Below are 22,345 nucleotides of genomic sequence, written 5' to 3'. Positions count from 1 at the left end.
AGCCTGTCTTGCCCAGAAACATCCTCTCGGGCTGGCCCTGGGACACTGCCCTCACGCCCACCCCAGGCTGAGACTCTCACTGTTGGAGTCAGTAGTGAGCGCCACTAGATTAGTGATCTCCTGAGAGCCAGGGCGAATCTTATTCTTCCTTATGACTCCTTTGCTCGGCACAATGCCTGGTATGGAACAGATACATGTCAAGTAATTTTAAGTTGAAATGAAATGACCAATCTCCAGAGATTCCAGTGAAAAAGGCATACGGAGGGAATAAGAGAACTTCATTGGGAGGCAGTTGTTGCCTTAGATTTGTTCACTATCTCGTACTTTCATGTGTTTATTGAGCAGATCAGCTACATGACAGTGAACCTGAGAATGTGAGAGATGGGACAGGAAATTTTTGGTGACTGAGGTACAGGCTAGAGGATAACAGGCAGAGAAGAAAGATGATTTCCAGAGCTTAGATCATGCAATTCTATTCCCAAAGGGTAAGATCTAGTTAAGAGGATAAAAAAAGGCTCACGACAGAAAAAAGAATGATTAAAACAGAAAATTATGAGAGAAAAAATCATTTCCCATTCTCTTATCTGTTATCTTAAGATATATAACTTATGAAAATTCCTTAAGTTGAAACTTTACCCATTTTGTCATAATTGTAATTTAAAAAGATGATAAATTTCCTTATGCTGCTGCAAACTGAGATGCAAATGCCTGAACATTTAGAATATAATAAGCAATCTAATGAGAGATGTTTCTCACTAGAAGAAAAACAAATAAAACATGAAATTTTTGACCTAAACAGTATACAACACAGTGGTTATTTTCTTTTCAGGAACACATCCTTTTGAAATGCAAAACAATTCTGGATTATATGACCTGGGTATATAATTATATATAAATACCATCCTATTATATTTACTAAGGGTCAGAAGCCTTAAAATGATTCAAAAGTTTATGATATGAACTAACTGAAATATGGGCAAATTATTAGAAACAGAAGTACATTACAGGTTGGGTGAAGGGGGAGTCAATGCTTAATGAATGCAGAGTTTCTGTTCGATGATGGGGAAGTTTTGGCAATGGACAGTGGTGATGGTAGCACGTGTCGCTAATGCCACTGAATTGTGTGCTTGAAAGTGTTTAGAATGGGGAATTTTCTGTGGTATATATGTTGCCAATTTTTTTTTAATTTACAACATGAAAATTATTGGAGGGGGTTTATTTTTTAAAATAATCAGTTGAAATGTATTTAAGATCATATTTTGATTTCTAGATTTAGAATATTTTAGATACCATTCTACCATATCTCTTTTTACTGAATGTGTAATTATTTATATGATGGATACCTAGAAATTACAATTGTGCCTACTGAAGATCTCCTGGCTGGGCTTTTTTATACATACTATAACATTTACAAGTGCAGTTTGTGTAAATATTTATGATGTTTACCTTAAATTACAAACTGCAATTAATTTAATTTGACTGTATTTAGTATCAAAGAAGAAATATCACATATAGAGAGAATACAATGTAATCCATGCTTTCATTTATGCACAATGGAGGTTTTGAGAATCGACTGGACTTTCAAAGTACACAGTACGACTGCTCTTTTCCCATACGGCTCATCCTTGTTATCTAATTTCGGTTTCTAAATAAGAGAGAAAGGGAAAAGAAGAGGGTACAGGAAAGCAGAAGAAAATTGAATTAAAGGGAACACATCCATCCATATGATTAATGAAGGTTATATTTACTGCTTTCACGCTTTAAAAAAAAAACTTCTTGGGCTCAGTTTGGTTTTCACTTGGAAGTGTGAAGAGAAACCCCCAAAACATACAACTGAGGGCGCATTTAGTGGTTTCTCACTAAGGGGGAAGGATTAACTGTTTCTCATAAAAACAGTATTTACATCTCAATAGTGCTAATAGCTGTTTCATGAATAGTGAGGACAATTTGTTCAGGAAACCTATGTTCCTTTGGAGTCCTATAGTAAACATTTTAAATTGCATAATTAATTTCACACTTGACTTTTTTTTTTTTTTTCCCCCAGTCTTTGCAATTCTTTTGAAAGCTTTGGTCTTCACAGTCAAGAAAACTGTGGCCAGATTGTTAATATATTCAGCTACCGTAGCAATGTTCCAGCCATCTGGAAGGATTTCTAATAGTCAGCAACTTGGAGTAGAAGCAGCTAACAATTAGACGTGTCTGGACTGCGGGTATATGTGCGTGCAAGGAGTGGGGGGGAGTAATTATAGAAAAACATCCATGTTGCAAAGTACAGCCAGATTACACAGAAGCATCAAATGATTACTAAAAATACACATAAAATAAATCTTCGAAACTCTTCCTTTCTGAATTTCTTTGTGAATAATTTAATGTCAGAGGAATTTATCACCGTTGGCAGATGTTGATGTTAATGCATAATATTAGGTTTTCCCCTCCTTTATATTGTGCTTCTGCTGAATCAAGGAAAATTATATTCTCATCTTTGGCTTTCTGTTTTTTGTATCTTAACTACTTACACACATAATGTGGAGGTCTCAAAAATAAAGCTTTACTCCATATAGCAGCATGACTAAAGTAATTACCTTAACATTTACTTGTGAATAGAATTTGTGTCTCAGTTTTTTTGTTTTTCCCTATTAACTACAACAATGAGCCATTACTTATGTTTTCCCTGTGCAAATTGAAGCTTTAAGAGATGAACTTTATTAGAATATAAATGGGAGCCCCAGAGCACCAGTTCACTAATGGCAGCCTGCAAGAGGCAATTCCTTTCAATAGTTAATCCTACACAGCACTAAATAAAAACAAATACAGTGATCATAATGTTAATTTGATCAAGACAGTCAACCAAACTATATATAGAAGACCTCATCAGGATCAGACTCACAAAATAGTCTATCAGTCAAATTCACAGGATGACTACATAACCTTCATTTCTGCCCATCAGATACAGTCCTTAGATGTATATTTGTGCCTCCCTAGTTTTAAAAATGACATCATTGGTGATTTATTTTTAAATATACAACAAATGATAGAAAATCTTCTTGATCAAAAAGCTTATATTCATGACTGTTGACCAAAACGGTGGCATAAGATGCTCCAGAGTGCCATTCCCCCACAGAGTCTTTGCACAATGAGCCACAACTGGCAGAGCTGTCTTTCTCAAAACTCTGGAAAACAATTAAATTGTTGTAGTAACTGGACAAGGGTCTAATCAACAACAGGCAGCTTTAAAAATGGTAGGAGAATCCTGTGCCCTTGCTGACCTCTTCCCTACAGACTCCCCAGCACAATGGAGAGCCAGACTGTGCTTCCACTGTGAGTCCCTGGCCCTGTTCTGGAGGGAGCAGAGTAACCTGTGCACATACTGGGGTGCAAGGATGTCAGTACAGATCTATCAGGTGAGACCCTGAAAGACTGAATGAGGAAACTCATCTCTGGCTCACCTTCCCAGAACTTGCCCTGCAGGCAGAAACAGCTTACAGACAGCTAAAGCAGGGTAAGAAACAATTAAGTCAAAGTGGCCTGGGGCAAATGATTAGTTGCTTTAAATCATACAACAAAGCATTTTATGTCACAGGGAGCAGAGCGGTCATTTGAATTCCTGTATACCAGAATTCAGAGGAATTCCTAAGGCCATGAGCATGCACAAGCCCAGGACAAGAGTCTAGCTCAAAAAAAAAAAAAACCAGAGGACCCAGCACTTCACATTCATCTTGTGCTAATCTTCTTGGTAGGAGGACTAAACTCTCAAGAAGAGCACCAGCTAATGCAAAGCCAATTTGCAAAGATGTGAAAAGTGTTTTTTTGCATTGGTAACTTTGTTTTTATTACCTCTTGGCACTCAAGGAAATCTCTCCCATATCCCTAGCTGGATACAAACTTAAGGAACAGATAGCTCAGAGGCTAATCACAGAGTTCACACTTAAAATGTACAGTGTGCAATAAAAGACAACAAGAAAAAGAAACAGGAAATGTTGGCCCACCCTAAGGAACAAAATGAAACTCCAGAAATCATCAGAGACCAGATTTGGGGCATACCAGAAACAGACTTTTAAAAAAAGATCCTCGTTATGCTCGAGGAGGTAAAGGAGAACAAAGAAAAACTACTAAAGGATATCAGGAAAATGATGAATGAACAACAGGAAAATCTCAATAAAGGGATAAAAATTTTAAAAAGGAACCACATGGAAAAACTGGAGTTGAAGACCACAATAACCGAAATTAACAATTCCCTAGTGTGTTGCAATAGCAGATTGGAGCTGGCAGAAAAAAGAATCAGTGAGTTTGAAGACAAGACAATTGAAATGATTCAGGCTGAAGAGCAGAAAGAAAAAGAATTTTAAAAAGGGGAGAGAGTCTAAGAGACCCAGGGGACACCATTAAACATACTAATATATGCATTATAGGCATCTCAGAAGGAGAAGACAGACAGAAAAGGGCAAAAGAAAAATTCAAAGAAATAATGGCAGAAAACATCCCAAACATAATGAAAGACAAACATATGCATGCACATTCAAGAAGCCCAACAAACTCTAAACAGGATAAACTTGCCCATAGGCATAGTAATCAAACTGTAATGCCAAGGCAAGGAGAGAATTCTAAAAGCTCCAAGAGAAAAGCAACATGTTACATACAAGGGAGCCCCAATAATATTATGTTCCAATTTCTTGACAGAAACCATGGAGAAAGAAGGCAGAGAAAAGACATATTTAAAGTGCTGAAAGAAAACAATTGCCAATGAAGAATTTTATGTTTGATGTGAGACTGTTTCTCAAAACTGAGGGAGAAATGAAGACATTCCCAGATAAACAAAAACTGAAGAAGTTTGATACCATGAGACCTGCCCTACAAACAAACAAAAATGTCTCAAGGGAGTTTTTCAGACTGAAAGAAAGGACATTAGACAGTGGATTTGAGTGGCATAAAGAAAGAGAGACATCCAGTAAAAGTAATCATATGAGTAATTAAAAATGCCAGTCCTATTATATTGTATGCTTTGGTATGTAACTCCACTTTTTTACTTCTTATAGGTTTTAAAATACAAATGTATAAAATTAATGCTGAATCTATGGTTTCGGAAGTACAATGTTTAAAAATATAATGTGTAACAACTACAACAAAAAGGAGGGGGGAAAGAAGGGTATAGAAACAGTGTATGTTTATGCCACTGAAGTTAGTTGGTATCAAATAGAATGTGATTGTTACAGATTCGGGATGTTTAATTTAAGCCACAATGTAACAAAAAAGAAAATATATATGAGAAGGGACTCACAATGAAATTATACAAAATTCAAATAAATATGAAAGCATGCATTGATAAAAGAATTGAGGGAAAAAAAGGAATAGAACTTACAAAAACAAAACAAAAAATGGGCAGAAGAAAGTCCTGCATTATCAGTAGTTACTTTAAATGTAAATGGATTAAACTCTCCAGTTAAAAGAGAGAGACTGGCAAAATGGATAAAAAAGGATGCCCTAACTATATGCTGCTTACAATACACTCACCTTATATTGAAAGACACTAGTAGTTGTAAGTGAAGGGATGAGAAAAAATATAGCATGCAAGTAGTAACCAAAAGAGAGCTGGGTTAGCTATACCCATATCAGATGAAAGAGGCTTTAAGTCAAAAATTGCTAGGAGACAGAAGAAGGTGAATAAACTGATAAAGGGGTCAATTCAACAAGAAGACTAACATTCATTCATTCATTCAATTCATTTATTTATTTATGCATGCACCTAATGGAAAAGTCCTAAAATATATGAAGCAAATATGACAGATTTGAAGGGAGAAATTGATGGTCCTTCATTAATAGTAGGAGACTTCAATACACCATTTGAATGATGGATAGAACATCTAGACAGAAAATCAATAAGGAAATGGAAGACTTAAATAACACTATTCAAGTGTTATTCAACTGGTCCTAACACACACATACATATAGATCACTTCACCCGAAAGTGGTGGTGGACATGGATCATTCTCTAGGGTAGACGATACATGAGGTCACCAAACAAGTCTCAGTAAATTCCAAATATTGAAATCATACAATGAATCTTCTCTGACCACAATGGAATGAAGCCAGAAATAAATAAATAAAAGAGGGAAAACTGGAAAATCACAAATATGTGGAAATTAAAAAGAAAACATTCCTAAACAATCAATGGGTCAGAAAAGAAATCAAAGGGAAATGAGGAAATACCTTAAAGAAAATGAAATGAAAACAACATACCAAAATATATAGGATGCAGCAAAGGCAGTGCTGAGAGGGAAATTTATACTCCTAAATGCTCACTTTAAAAAAGAAGAAACATCTCAAATCAGAACCCTAACCTCTCAACTAGAGGAGCTAGAAAAATAAGAGCATAGTAAATCCAAAGCAAGCAGAAGGAAGTACATAAAGATTAAAGTGGACATAAATAGAGAATTAAAACAACAACAACAATAGAATCCATGGAACCAAAAGTTGGTTCTTTGAAAAGATCAATAAACCGGACAAACCTTTGGCTAGACTGACAAAGAGAAAAGGAGAGAAGACACAAATAACTAAAATCAGAAATGAAACGGGGAACATTACTGCAGACCCCACAGAAATAAAAAGAGTTACAGGAGGAAACTATGAACAACTGTATGCCAAGAAATTAGATAAATAACACAGATGAAATGGGCAAATTCCTAGAAACACACAAACTACCTATGCTACTCAAGAAGAAATAGATGTTGACAGACCAATTACAAGTAAAAGACTGAACTAGCAATCAACAATCTCCCAACATATCTGTGTTACACCTGAAACTCAGAGCTAGAGCTCAGCAGATACGAATATCAGTTTCAACGCACACAGCAACTGTTTAAAAAAAAAAAAAGGGGGGGCTGAAATAGAGCCCAGACTTCAATTAGAGATATGAATAAAGCAGATCTGGTTAAGACTAGAACAAATTGGGCCAAAGGGTAAAGGTTGAAACTGACTGTGTGTTAAAACTTCAACTTCCATGTGAGACTAAGGGAAGAGATGTTTATTTGGTGTAGGAGCTATATTTTCTGAACAATATAACTTCTACAGTCAGTTTGTTCAAACCCTACAATTACATGGAACTTTGAATAGGAAGTGAGCTATGGTAGGTCTGTATAGATTAGAATGAAATAGCAACACATCCTAAAGTAATTTGGGTGGAGAATAAAAATATATATTCGGGCCCCCCCGAAGAGCTGAGGGAGGATGCAGAAGTGTTGGACTTCTTCATCTGGATTGTTGCCAATGTTCTCACAAACAGTGGGGACTGACAGCTTGATGTGCTGAGCCGTCTGTCTTGGGGCTGGCCCCTATGAAGCTTCTTGCTGCAAGGAGAGGCTAAACCTGCTTAAAACTGTGTCTAAGAGTCTCCCCCTAAGTGCTTCTTTGTTGCTCACATGTGGCCCTCTGTCTCTAACTAAGCTACCTTCGTGGGTGACCTCACTGCCCTCCCCGCTACGTGGGACCTGACTCCCAGGGGTGTAAATTTCCCTGGCAACACAGGATATGACTCCCAGGGATGAATCTGGACCCGGCATTGTGGGATTGAGAACATCTTCTTGACCAAAAGGGGGATGCAAAATGAAACAAAATAAAGCTTCAGTGTCTGGGAGATTTCAAATGGAGTCGAGAGGTCGCTCTGGTGGACATTCTTAAGCACTATATAGATAACATTTTTTAGGTTTTAATGTAATGCAATAGTTAGAAGTAAATACCTGAAACTATCAAACTCCAAGTAGCCTTGACTCTTGAAGATGATTGTAAAACAATGTAGCTTATATGGGGTGACAGTACGATTATGAAAACCTTGTTAATCACACTCCCTTTATCCAGTGTATGAATGGATGAGTAGAAAAATGGGACAAAACCTAAATGAAAAATAGGGTGGGGGGATGATTTGGGTATTCTTCTTTATTTTTATTTTTTATTCTTATTTTTTCTGGTGTAAGGAAAATGTTCAAAAATAGATTGGGGTGATGAATGCACAGCTATATGATGGTACTGTGAATAGTTCATTGTACACCTGGATGATTATATGGTATGTGAATATATCTCAATAAAACTGAATTAAAAAAACAAAAACAAACAAAAAACAAAAAAAAAACTCCCAACAAAGAAAAGCCCAGGGTGAGATGGCTTCACAGGTGAATACCACTAAAAATTCAGAGAATTACATGAATCCTGCTCAGAAACTTCAAAAAACTGAAGAGGTGGGTATTCTTTCTAACTCAATTTATGAGGCCAACATCACCTTAATAGCAAAGCCAGATAAAGATAACACAAGAAAATTAAAGACTAATATCCCATATGAATATAGATGCAAAAATACTCAACAAATTACTAGCAAACTGAATCCAAGAGGACATTAAGTAAATTATACACCATGGTCAAGTGGGATTTATCCCAGGAATGCCAGTGTGGTCCAACATAAGAAAAACAATTGAGGTAATGCATCACATTAAACAATGAAGGGAAAAAAATACATTATGATCTCCAATGATAACAGAAAACACATTTTACAAAATCCAGCTCTGTTTCTTACTAAAAATATTTATAAAACTGGAATATAGGGAACCTCCTCATATAATAAAGGGTATACATGAAAAACTCACAGCTAACATCATACTCTATGGTGAAAGAGTGAAAGCTTTCCCTCTAAGATAAGGAACAAGACAAAGATGCCCACTGTCACTGGAAGTTCTATTCAACACTGAGCAATTAGGTAAGAACAAGAAATAAAAGGCATCCAAATTGGAAAGAAGTATAACTCTGCTTATTTGCAGGTGGCATGATCCTATATAGAGAAAATCATGAAAAATCCACACAAAGCTACTAGAACTAACTAATGAATTCAGTAAAGTGGCAGGGTATAAGATCAATACAAAAAGTCAGCAGTGCTTCTATACACTAGTAATGAACAATCTGAAGAGGAAATTAAGAAAAATTCTATTTACAAAAGCAACTAAAAGAAATATCTAGGAATAAATTTAAGAAAGTATGTAAACGATCGATATAGCAACAACTACAAAGCATTGCTAAAAGTAATCAAAGACGATAAAGATAAATGGAAGGACATTCCGTGTTCACGGACTGGAAGACTCAATATTGTTAACATGTCAATTCCACTCATAGCAATTTAGAGATTCAATGCAATCCCAAGAAAAATTCCAACAGCCTCCTTTATAGAAATGAGAAAGCCAGTCATCAAGTTTATATGAATTATGAATGATTGTTCTTAAAACCCACAAGTTCTCTGATTACAAAAATATAAATGGAAACCAAACCATCTTGAATAAGTCAAAACCATCTTAAAAAAAGAATGAAGTTGAAAGACTCACACTCCCAATTTTAAAACTTATTGCAAAGCTACAGTAATCAAAACAACATGGTACTGCACAAGGACAGACATACAGACCAATTAAATTGAATTGAGAGTTCAGAAATAAACCCTCACTTCCATGGCCAACTGATTTTTGGCAAGAGTGCCAAGCGTACTCAATGGGGAAGAAATGGTCTCCTCAATGAATGGTGCAGGGAGAACTGGAAATCTATACACAAAAGCATGAAGAACACCATGTACAAAAGTTAACTGAACATGGGTCAAAACCATGAATATATGTACCAAACAAAAAAACTTATAAAAGAAAACATATGTACCAAACAAAAACTCAAAAAAAAAAATAAAAAAACCAAAAACAAACAAACAAACAACAACATGGGGAAACATCATCAGGAACATCTGTTAGACAGTTCTTAGACTTTACATCAAAAGAACAAAAACAAAAGAAAATATAGGTAAGTCGGACTTCATCAGAATTAAGAACTTTTATGCCTCAAAGGACTTCATCATGAAAGCAGATACAACCTACAGAATGGGGGAAGATATTTGGAAATAACATATCCTATAAGAGTTTAATATACAGAATATACGAATAAATCCTAAAACTTGACAACAAAGAAATAACAACCCAATTTAAAAAGGGGGCAAAAGATTTGAATATACATTTCTGCAAAAACATACAACTGCCAAAATGCACATGGAAAAATGCTCAACATCATTAGCCATTAGGGAAATGCAAATCAAAACCACAAGATAGCATTCCACTACCATTAGAATGGTTACTATTTAAAAAAATAGAGAAAAAAATAAGCACTGGAGAGGATTTTGAGAAACAAGAAAACTAGTTCATGGTTGGCAGAATGTAAAATGATGTAGTCTCTGTAGAAAACAATTTTGCAGTTCCTCAGAAAGTTCAGTCAAGAATTACTATTTTATCTGGGAATTCCACTTCTAGGCATAAACCCAAGAAGAATTCAAAGTTGGGACTTTAACAAGTATTTGCACACTGATGTTCTGAGCTGTGTTGTTCATAATTGCCAAAAGACTGAAGCAACCCAAGTATCCTTCAACAGATGAATGGATAGACAAAATCTGGTATATCCATACAATGGACAATTATTTGGAAGTAAAAAGAAATGAACTTCTGCTACATGGGACCACATTGATAAAACTTGCAAACATTGTGTTGAGTAAAATAAGCCAGACAAAAATGGACAAATATTATATAATCTCAGTGATATAACAAGAATGAGCAAATTCATAGAGTCAGACACTAAAATATAAGTCATCAGGGGTCAGGGTCGGAGTAGGAAATGGGAGTTAATGCTTAATTGGTATGGAATTTCTGTTTAAGGTGATGGTCAAGTTTTGGTAATGGATAGTGGTTATGGGAACACATCGTTATGAATGCAATTAACATCACTGAAATATATATTTGAATGTGGTTAAAAAGGGAAATTTCAGGTTATACATATGTTACTAGAATAAAAATTAAAATAAAAAAACCAAACCACAGGACTGTATAACACAAATAGTGAACCATAATGTAAATTATGGATTATAGATAATAGTATAATTATAATAATTTTCTTTCATCATTTGCAACAAAGGTACCACACTAATATATACTGTTGATAACAGGGAAATCTGTGTGTACCAGGGGGTATATGAGAATACATATTTTGTACATGGCTCTTCTGTAAATATAAAACTTCTGGAATAAATATGTAATATATACATATATGTATACATAAAAGCTTGGATTCAGAGAGAAAATGACTTGAATATAATTTTTTCAAAATTTGATAGAGAATATTTGTGGAATGTAGCCTATTTTTCCTTCTCTATAAATAGCATAATGAACATCATCTGAACCCAAGATATGAACAAAAAGTTGTTTCTAGGAAAGAGCTAAGACAATAATCTGTCTCCTTCATTTCACTGGTGAGGAAGCTCCTTCGTTTCATTGACGAGGTACAGCAGGGTGAAGTGAGTTGCTCAAGGACATACTACAGATGAATGATGACTTTCTTTGAGGCCTAAGGATCTTTCCATTGTAATGCTGACTTCTTCCTTTATGATTTAATATTATGCAGTATCACAGGTATATTATAATAAAAATTAATTCTCACAATATCATGGACAGGAGATCAAGTTTAATGACTATTTGAATAAATTGTGGAAGTTGTCAATGTGTAATTTGTTACCCTACAAAGTCTATGTGGCTTTCTAGGGTAAATCTCATACCTGATTAATTCAAGTGTGATATATACCAGTATCCACTCTAAAATTAAAATTTAAACAACTTACCTGTCTGTTTTAACATCTATGCTTTGGAAATGAAGGACCATGTGAGGGTTAAGTTCATGTGTCAAGTCGGCTAGATTATGGTGTCCAGTTGTTTGGTCAAGCAAGCACTGGCCTGACTGTTACTGAGAGGATATTTTGTGGACTTAAATCATCAGGAAGTTGATCGTATCTACAGCTGGTTACAGCTACAATCAACTGAGGAGATTGCCTTCAATAATGAGAGAGGTCTCATTCAATCACTTGGAAGTTTTAAAAGGAGAAGTGATAATTTCAGCAGTGAGAAGGGAGAACTTCCATCTGTACTTCAGCCAGCCAGCTTCTCCTGGCAAATTCATGGAAAACCTTCCGAGTTCTCAGCTTGCAGCCTGCCCTATGGAATTTGGATTTGCCCATCCCACAGTCAGGTAAGTAAATTTCTAAAAAAAATCCTCATATTTACATTATATATTTATATAAAAGTATATACAATTTTATGTGCCTCTATATATGCTTATATATATAATTTTATATGTTTCTATATATACTTATATATATGCATATATATACACACACACACACACAGATATCTTCTCCTAGTTCTGTTTCCCTGGAGAACCCTAACTAGTATAGCCCACAAGTATGAATTCACTTTTTTTTAATAGAAGAAAAGTAAATCAACATAGGGAAAGTACCTTCTACTGTAACATGGAATTCATGAGCAGTTGTTCCCAAAAAGTTGTTGGCTGTGCACCGATAAATTCCTTTGTCCTGGTAGGAGACATTTTCTATCTTCAGTGTCTTGCCATGATTATCTTTCATTTCCCTTCCCTTTGGTAAATCCCCACCCAGTTTATTCCAATCAACCTGTGGAGTTGGTCTGCAAAAAAAAAAAGAAACAAGCAAAAACATTTATTAAAACTGGAAAATAAAATGTAAAGAAACCCTCAAAACATATTCTTTATCAAGTTGCTTTTACAACATATGTATTCCGGTTTCCACTGTATAGCATCATGCTTGCCAGTGGGTAGATCTGCACACCATCACTGGCAAACACTGAGGTTGGTTCAAGTCTCTTTGATTGCAAGCTCCTCTAACAGTCTTCTTCCTCTGAAATCTTGTGTGGTCCCTTTCAAGAGGGCTGAATAGGTATGGCTGGATGAAGGGTGGACAATCGGAGCTCACAGATATAATATCGCAAGACATTGTTTGAATGTAAAAATCTCCTTGTGGGTGATTGTAGAGGATCAGAAATAACAGCTCTCTTCCCTGTAGGAGTTTGAAGAACGTGAGAAAGTAGGACACTACAGTTAGCAGAGGGAGGCCATGATGCTGCCCTTAATCCTAGGGAAGCTGATATTAGACGATGTGGCTCAGGTTGAGAGACAAATATGTTGGCTGGATGGAGGAAGAGCCCCTCCAGGGCAAGGTGTAGCTCTCTCACCCTTGTGGAGGGCAGAGGAGATGAGGAATGAGCCAAATCTCCCTCACTTAGGGCTTTGGAAAGATCAGATCACCCAATCAAAACAAACAAGCCAACAATTCAACTAAAAATGAACCTGAACTTCTCACGCATCAAAATGATGACTTTTCCCATGGTAATGGGAGGGAAACAGGGTTGGGGAATCAAGCCAGCTGGGTTTAAAAAGAAAAAGTCCCTTTTCTTGGAAACCCAGGAAAATGGAAAAGTGGTACCCTCCAGGACTCATGCGATTTAAAAATTATTTAGAAAGCATTAATAAATGATTTTAACTGACGGCTGATTTTTTTTTCCTCCTCTCCAGTTGGGATATATGGGTTAGTGGAAAGAAGCTCGATTGTGTTGTTTTTATTGATGCTGCTTTTTTTTCATTACCATATTATGTAATTCTTTTTATTATTCATGGATCCAAGTTATTGAATATATATGAAAAGTTGGCATTATTATCACCATTTTACAGGTGAGGAACTGAAGGTCCAAGAAATTAATTTATTTGATTAAGGTTACTGAACTCATAAATGATATATTAAAACTTAAATTTGTCTGACATCAGATACGTTCTTTGTATCATTGTGTTTTAATATATTTGCACTTCTCATTTATGTCCTTCATAACCGCTTATTCTTAGATTACATAATTGTAGTCAAGCCACCGATCAGTTACTAGTTAATAATTGAACAATTACATCAAATTTTTGTTTCATTTCTCAAAACTGTATTGGGAGGCAAAGTTAACATAATTCAATTATGCAAAAACATATTGGAGGTAGAGATGAAAAGTCCTTTAATCTACATGTATCTCCTCTCAGCAGAAATCACACTCCTGGCTTCCCTTCCGTACTCAGGCTCAAGTGCTTACCTGCCTTACAGATTGGGAACGACCACCTTATATTTCACCAGGCTTAGAGCACAGGCAGACTGCCGTAGGAAAAGATAATCTCAGACAGGCATCTGTGACCATGCCACCCAACAGGATGCATAACCCAAGTCTCCTAACTGCTGACTTTGCACTCCATCTGTCAAAATGGCAATCTGCCAAGTTACAGGCTGTTCTGGACCTCAGTTCCTCCAAGATAGGAGTTTTTCTCTAAGTCTGCACCTTAACAAGCATCTTACTTTCTGCAAGGGCATTTTCTAATGCCAGTCTTTACAAACTGGTCTGATCCTCTAATATTGATTACTTGAAAGATTAACATGAAACAATAATCTGTAAGTATCAGGTAAACAGAAAATTTACCTAGAGATATGTCTACACCATTGCAAAAATTTCCAGCTATATTGTCATGAAGCTTTTTCTTTCTTTTTTTAAGCACTATTTAATGGCATTGCTTTATTAAAAAAATAGTGAAGGAAAAATATATTCCTTAATCTATTTTTATACACAAATATATATTATCTCATAATCTGGAATTTTTGTTCAGGTCCTTGTTTGGTCTTTTATTCTTATAGTTCTTTTGGCTATAATATAGTATTTTGCAGTAGACTCATACAGTTTAGACTCATGAATTTGTGAAAGAGGAAAAAAAAGAAAGAAAGAAAACAATCTGAGCAGTGTGGTTGAGTCTTCCAGCCATTTCATAGGGCATGACTAAGTGAGAATTGGTACATGAATGAGCTCTTGCGCTTCTTGTAGGGTGTGAATCTCTTACTCATCTTACTGAAACAGAAAATACACTTTTGACTATTCAGGATTTCCACCTTTCTCATATAATCTATGGAATCTAATTCACTCTACAGGTTTTTCTATGAAAGTTTCCTTGTTTCACTTAACATTATCAACATTTTCATTCTTACTAACCATCTACTGAAATAGGTACCATATGCCACTTTTTCAGATTTAGAGATAAGGCCATTTTGACTTGTTTTTTTCCCCCCTCTGTCATTGAGCTGAATGCGTTTGGTTAAAATATTATACAGATGTAGTTAAACTAGAGGTAGTTTACGGATCTTGGGATAGGCTGGCTGGAATCCCAACTCTACCTTGTACTAAACTTGGGGAAGTAAATTCAACTCTCTGAACTTTAGTTGCCTAATCTCCAAGTGGATATAATAGCCAAGAAAAGTGGTGAGGATAAAACAAACTAATGGATGTAAAGTATAAAACATAGCATCTGATACATTAGAGCAAACTAAGTCTTAGCTATAATTTCTGATAAGGTAGAAGGTATGTAGTAGAACCTTCTTCAATAAAATTTTTAAAAGTAATCTAGCCAATGTTTTAAAAATGTATCCCCTTTACGTCGAAAAGGACAGATTAACCAGGAATACCCAATTCAAACCCAGTTGAGTAAGAAAGAAACCACTTCTGCTGAATACTTTCTGACCATGCTTCAGGAATCCTCATATCCAGGACAAAACGAATTTGTGTCCATTTTCTTTTTATATATTGCTTCATGACATTTCATTTTCTAAAAGGCACATGAGAGAAGCATTTCTATTACTTTGAAGACAAACTGTACAGTTGTCAACACTCAAGAGGTAAATGATGGCATTTATGGGAAATAAGAAAAAATAATTACTGAAATGTTAGCCCTGTCCAACAACTTAACCCAGAATAGTGATGAACCCTGAAGGAATTTTAATTTCTACCACTATAAGCACATCTGAATAAGACCAAGAGAACAAGCAGTTACCATTATGACTCATCAAAAGATGAAGCTTTTCATCTTCTAAAGTAATGCAAAGAGAACAAATCTGCTGAAAATGCCAGTCACAACACCTCTAACTAGTGTAAGTCAATACACTAGCAATTTAAAACAGATAAGTAGCCCAGATACTTTTTCTGGATGGAAAGAAATATATACAAAACTTAATAGTTTTAAAATAAGGATGAAAATCTACTTTCTTATCTTTATAATCCAATTTAAAAGCAGTCATTCAGAATACACAATGACTTATGATGAATATTGTTTTTAAAATTTTTAACCCTAGTCTACTAAGTAGAATCCCAGCTATCAGAAGTCTTTAACTTACAAACGGATTATGGTTCAAAGAAGCAAAACTTAGATGCTCAGAAGGTGGAATGCACCTCCCACAGTACTCCCAAAGTAAGGAAGGATGTCTTGTGGTAGGAAACAGGTGATCTTGAAAGACCAAATACTAAATAAGGCAGTCCCTGTTTTCATGAACTTATGGTACTAACTCAAAAAATGCCACAATTTCAAGAGAAGACCAAGTGAAGGTCCTTTGGGCTTTTCTTTGAAGATTTGGACGAGTGTATAGCTTTTTCAGGTGTGTAGAATGTTATGGTTTGGTTATGTTTTGATGGCAAACTCTCTAAATGATACCATCTCAACATCCTTATTTGCAAAGAATGACAGGGGAAAAAAGATTATTTACCTACAAATACTTTTCACTCCACCTTGTACTAAGCTTGGGGAAGTGAACTTAACTTGCTGAACTTCAGGTGACTAATCTGCAAGTGGATATAATAGCCATGAAAAGTGGTGAAGGTAAAACAAACTAATGGGTATAAAGCGGAAAACACAGCATCTGACAAATAATAGGAGCAAAATAAATCTTAGCTATAATTTCTGATCAGGTAGAAGGTTTGTAGTTGAAACCTCTTGATTAAAATTTGTAAAAGCAATCTACCCAATGTTTTTGCAAATCTATCCCTTTTATGTAAAAAAGGACAGACTTCAGGCTCATTGGAATCTGAAAGGAGAGCAGAGCTGTAGGAATGAGACAAGATTTAAAAAGTGCTGATATCAGAAGAAATGGGCTGACAACTTGCAACTTTAGGCTCTAAAGATGGTGTCCCCCAGTGACCTAACTAGGAATATTGCCATCGCCCCCTCCATTCAGACTATCACAGATTAACAAAGGAATCTAATTAAGAATCAATCTTAATCACAGCCCGAAGTCCATCGAGTAAAGGGCAAACCACTCCAGAAATAGAGAAACAGGATTTTTTAACATTTAAAATGTGTGCACAGGTACACTGTTAATTGCTGTCTTGTTCTTTATAGAACTATCTGGACAAAGTCATGAACAGGACTCATGTTACTCACAGGCCTTCAGCAAAGCACTCGAGCAGCAGGGTGTTCCCTTTGAGGATAGTAACTGAAGAGTGACCGCCACTTTCCACAGGAGGCAACAGGAGTCTGGGTTTTCTTTGCTTGATTGAATTTGCTGTAAAACAGAAAAGAAAAGTCTCATGTGTTTTCAAGCAAAGAGAATTAAAATCCTCTGGCACTGTATCTTTCTTAAAGCACAATTCCCTGTGTGTATACATGCTCATTTTAATGTAATTCTATTTAAATAGACCCCTCTCTTAACATGAAGCAGTTAGTCCTTCATATGCATTAACCAGGTACAGCACTCAGTTTTGCGAAAATTATGATTACACCACATTTTCCAATTCAGAAGTTCAAACACTGTCCAAGATAATTAATTTCTTAACAAAAGCTTTTAAGTTCATAGATGGTCTATGATGTTATATTCTTCGTTTTAATCATACTTGGTCATATTTTGTGACTGTGGCATGTCTTTCTTTAATTTACTGTGTCTAAATATCTGATAGGATCCCTGCTAAAATGCAGCTTCCTCCAGCCTCCCACCCAGAAATTCTGATTCAAGAAGCCTGTGGTGGACACCAGGCATCTATGAATTTATCCAGCTCTTCAGGCAATTCTACTTGTAGTTTCAGCCCTCAAGGAGAAACATGGCTGTAGGGAATGATTAGCAAGCATTCTCACTAACTGCTTATGAAATGTTCCATTTCTTTCTTTCTTAAGACTACTTTTTAAATACGATAGCAAACTGCGAGATTTCCATTTTCTCCCTGTAAATTTTTATTTCATTTCCAAAGGTACACACAAATTGTAAGTCCTATCCCATGTCAACGTGGTTTCACATGATATGAAAAAAGAACAAAATAGCTGACATTCTACTATCAGAGGGGAGGGATGAAAGGCACAGAAAGCCACGCATGCTTCTCTATCTCTTCTGGGCAAGTTATTTACTGAACAATATTTGTGGAACATGTACTATGTGCAATTATTTAGTACTGTGTAGATGCAATAATATATGTGACTGAATTATTGATCTCAAAGGAAATGACATTGGAACTGTACACTTAAGCAGCCCACCTTCAAAGGGAGGCTGCACCAAGAGGAACCCTCCCCATCCCTGCTGAGGTTGCTGCTGTATTCGATATCTAAGCTAAGCCACTGATCCAAGTGATGTAAAGAATACTTGTTGCCTTCATGTAAATGCATCCTCACACTACAGAAAACTAATCTACTGTGTAATTCAGCTTTATTCAGTCATCTTCCATGGAACACTAGCTCTGGTAGATGTTCTACTGGGGATAAAAGTTCCAGGGACAAATGGGCTTGGTGGGGCTGCAATACTGTATTCTTTCTCAGAAAATCACAATGTACTGTTGCATGGTAAATATCTTAAGAGAAGTCCTGCAAGAAAAATATCACTTTAACTTCCTTAAACCTAGTGTTTTCTCTATTATTGACACTCCACCATTTCCATTCTTTGTGTAACAGCTATCAACTTATGTACCACGGGAGACATTTTAGGAGATCCAAAGTAATTACTCCATTAAAAAAATATAGTTATATATTTTATATATACATATATGTATATATTTATATAGGTTGTATATAATTGTTATATATAACATATATAGTTATATGTTCATAAAGATCATTCCCTTTACATATATTTAGGCAGGAAGGGGGACAACAGAACACTCAATGCTAAGGGGTTTCCCTAATAGACAATATGAGTACTTCAATAAATTGACAAGCACATTAAAGGAAAAGTTCAGACTCAGATGACAATGAGCTGCTAAAGGTGAAAATAATGGCGACACTTCACATGTGTTCAACTTACCCTTGGAACCAATTGCTGTGGATGAACTCGAGTCATTAGCATGCTTTACTGAAATAAAAGAAATGGAAGAAAAAAATACACAAACATAATGGTAGATGCTGATTTCAATACAGAATGAAAAGTTGTATTTTTCTCAGAAAAATTACAAAATGTGGTAGAACAGTGCTTCACTAGAACATTACGTTTGGGGATAGAGTTGAAAAAAAATGTTTCTAACGAGCTTAGTCTTGAACATCCACAAATGAATTCAGGTGCAGAGGACCCAAATCACTGCACCATTAAGCAGAACTCCAGACTAGCAAAAAGATGCTATAGTGAAGCCCTGGCATAATGTATCTACACAAAACAATTAAATTAGACAATGGAATGGTAATGCCAACTTTCAACTATACGAGAGCCAATTATTCACTCAGTGAACTCTTGGGGATTATCTATGCCCTTTGAATCTTATGGCTCTTCTTCCCACTAATTACTTGTTCCCACGTGGGAATCCAGACTGGCATCTGCAGCATCAAGTGGGTGAGGGGAGCCATGCACGTGACTTTGTCAATTTGGGGGGAGGAAAAAGCCTTGAGGCAATGAAAGTTTTAATGTCGCTTCTTTTGATTTTTGACTCTTTTTACTATTTCCTCCTCCATTTTCAGCCTCTTGGTTTATCCAAGATCATAGTGACTCAAAAAATGCCTAAGACTTTCTTAGAAAACCTCACAATTTTCATTGTGTTCTTTACACAATGAAAATGACTAGATCCTGCAGACGTCAGATGAAATACGTTAGTACCACAAATTGAGATTTGATTTTCTGGCTGTGAGAAACTGAGCTACTGCAGGTCTGCAGCTGCAGATGTCTCTTTCATCTGTATGAAATCTCTAGAGTTGAACTAAACAATGCCAGAAAATATCAACCCAGTCTTTAAATTGCTTCAGCCCGAATGAAATTATAGACACATTTGCATTCAGCATTCATGATGGAATGATAAATTATTTAGACTTACAACTGTTAACTGTTAGTTTCATTGGCATTTTCTGTACAATAGTCCTTAATCTTGGAAATGCAGCAAAGCAACAGTAATCATTCCGACTGTCTTTTTCTTCCACATTTGCAAAGTACAGATCTCCCTTTTGGCTCATGTATACTCTTTCATCTTGTTCGATGTGTTCTAATTCTGGAAAAAAAAAAAAAAAGTCTTGCCATTGAAGAGGGCAATTGTCCCTTATTGTGCCTCATCTCCCATTTTCATTTTCTTCTTTTATATTTCTTTACCTTGTCAGCTTTTCCTAGTGCTCTCAAGTTTGGTCTTACTATAGGAGCAAAGAGTGAGCAAAAAGTAAAACAAAGAAAATAGTTGACATCATTAACTACAGAAATCTACTGGTAGGCCAGCAGTCTGTGCATCCCCACCTTTCCTAAATATCTGGGCCTCTTGCTTGGCCCTTTCTGTCGGCACTGGCTTATCTAAAAACTGGCCAGTTCCAATAATGGGCTAAGTATTACTTCCATTTTCTTAGGATCATAATTTTTTAAAACAGAGTTATCTAAAATTTGTGTCTGAGCTATTAATCTCTCTGTCCTGGATGCAACCAAGAGGATTCTAGGGTAACTGGAGTCTGGGACATTTCGCTAAGACCAAGGATAGCTTCATTCACTTTTCTCTGAGCTCTGTACATATATTACCATTTTTTCTCTGTGGTCCATAATGAAAAATCCTTTAGGATGCATTGCTAAGGCATAAGCCACAAGTGCTCTTTAAAAGAGGCTAGACCCTCCCCCCTGCGTGGGATCTGACATCCAGGGGAATGAATCTCCCTGGCAACGTGGAATATGACTCCCGGGGAGGAATTTAGACCCAGCATTGTGGGATGGAGAACATCTTCTTGACCAAAAGGGGGATGTGAAAGGAAATGAAATAAGCTTCAGTGGCAGAGAGATTCCAAAAGGAGCCGAGAGGTCCCTCTGGTGGGCACTCTTACGCACAATATAGACAATCCTTTTTAGGTTCTAATGAATTGGGGTAGCTGGTGGTGGATACCTGAAACTATCAAACTACAACCCAGAACCCTTGAATCTTGAAGACGATTGTATAAAAATGTAGCTTATGAAGGACGACAATGTGACTGGGAAAGCCATATGGACCACACTCCCCTTTGTCTAGTTTATGGATGGATGAGTAGAAAAATGGGGGGGGAAACAAAAGGCACCCAGTGTTCTTTTTTACTTTAATTGTTCTTTTTCACTTTAATTTTTATTCTTATTATTTTTGTGTGTGTGGTAATGAAAATGTCAAAAATTAATTTTGGTGATTAATGCACAACTATATAATGGTATTGTGAACAACTGAATGTATGCTTTGTATGAGTGCATGGTATGTGAATATATCTCAATAAAAATGAATTTAAAAAAATAAACTGCAAGGAAAAAAAATTTCAATGAGAATCTAAAACTCAAAGAGATTTGAGACATATCAAATAATTATAATTATGGTGCTTAATTTGGATCATGGTTCAAACTGTAAAAAAAGGAATAAAAAATTGAGAAAACCAGGGAGATTTGAACACTAACTGGATATTGATGACATTAATAAACTGATGTAATTTTTTAGGTTTGAAAAAAAAAAAAGAGGCTAGAATTTCAACTCAAGAATTTGTAAAAATTTTTGGCAAATCAAACACAGAGGTTAATACTAATTTCTCCATGGGCCATTTATTCAGCAGATAGAACATTAACACAGAAATATAACATTATTATTAACATTTTAAATATAGAAACAGAAAGCTAGCAACAAAGACACAAGCCATCTTCAACTTTAGCATGGGTTATATGACAAAGCTAAGTAAACTGTTTAATATGGAATATATTTTCCTCATACATACACTTTATCATATGAGCAGCTTGTGCTTCTTTCAAATATGGTAAAATAAAGAGAAACGTTTGTTGAACTTTACTATTTCCATATGTACCCCTCAGTGTAAGGATATAACACAACCAAAATTTAAAAATCTGATTCCACATTGATAACCTGGTGTTAATTTTTTATCTTTGGTTTCAGTATGTTATTTGCCAAGATATTAAAATACCCTCCTATTGAGAGGATCTACTATTACTCACCAATATTCATCCAATAAATGTGTAAAGGTGGAAGGCCTTTGGGCGGGTTGCACGGGAAGACAATTGGATCTCCCTCCTCCACTTCCAGAGGGTCAATTTTTTCCTTTGGGAACTTTGGAACAGCTGGTATAAATAAACCATTGTACAATATTATTTTAAAAGTTAAGTTTTAATATCATGTAATATCTGCATGCATACTCATTTTTAAAAATTAGAACATTTGTAATAAATTTAACACCCCAAATCCTGCTTCTTACATCTCCTCCT

General features: G+C 35.7%; 1 protein-coding gene across 7 annotated transcripts in view; it reads right to left on the bottom strand.

The window, feature by feature from the left end:
- CHL1 (cell adhesion molecule L1 like) overlaps positions 1–22,345 on the bottom strand; it is a 211,827-nt gene that overhangs the window by 51,857 nt on the left and 137,625 nt on the right. For 6 of the 7 annotated variants that reach the window (XM_037800468.1, XM_037800487.1, XM_037800473.1 and 3 more), the window contains 5 exons: positions 22,079–22,201; positions 19,968–20,138; positions 18,974–19,021; positions 17,134–17,254; positions 12,337–12,521 (listed from right to left, as the gene is read on the bottom strand). In XM_037800468.1, the coding sequence (XP_037656396.1) occupies positions 12,337–12,521; positions 17,134–17,254; positions 18,974–19,021; positions 19,968–20,138; positions 22,079–22,201 (648 nt within the window). The remainder of the gene's footprint in view (positions 1–12,336; positions 12,522–17,133; positions 17,255–18,973; positions 19,022–19,967; positions 20,139–22,078; positions 22,202–22,345) is intronic. The other variant, XM_037800493.1, reaches the window with a different exon arrangement.

The sequence above is a fragment of the Choloepus didactylus genome, chromosome 1 (genome assembly GCF_015220235.1).
Source record: "Choloepus didactylus isolate mChoDid1 chromosome 1, mChoDid1.pri, whole genome shotgun sequence".
Taxonomy (NCBI): Eukaryota; Metazoa; Chordata; class Mammalia; order Pilosa; family Megalonychidae; genus Choloepus; species Choloepus didactylus.
Note: the sequence above shows the minus strand (reverse complement) of the source record. Positions and strands in the feature narration are given on the sequence as shown.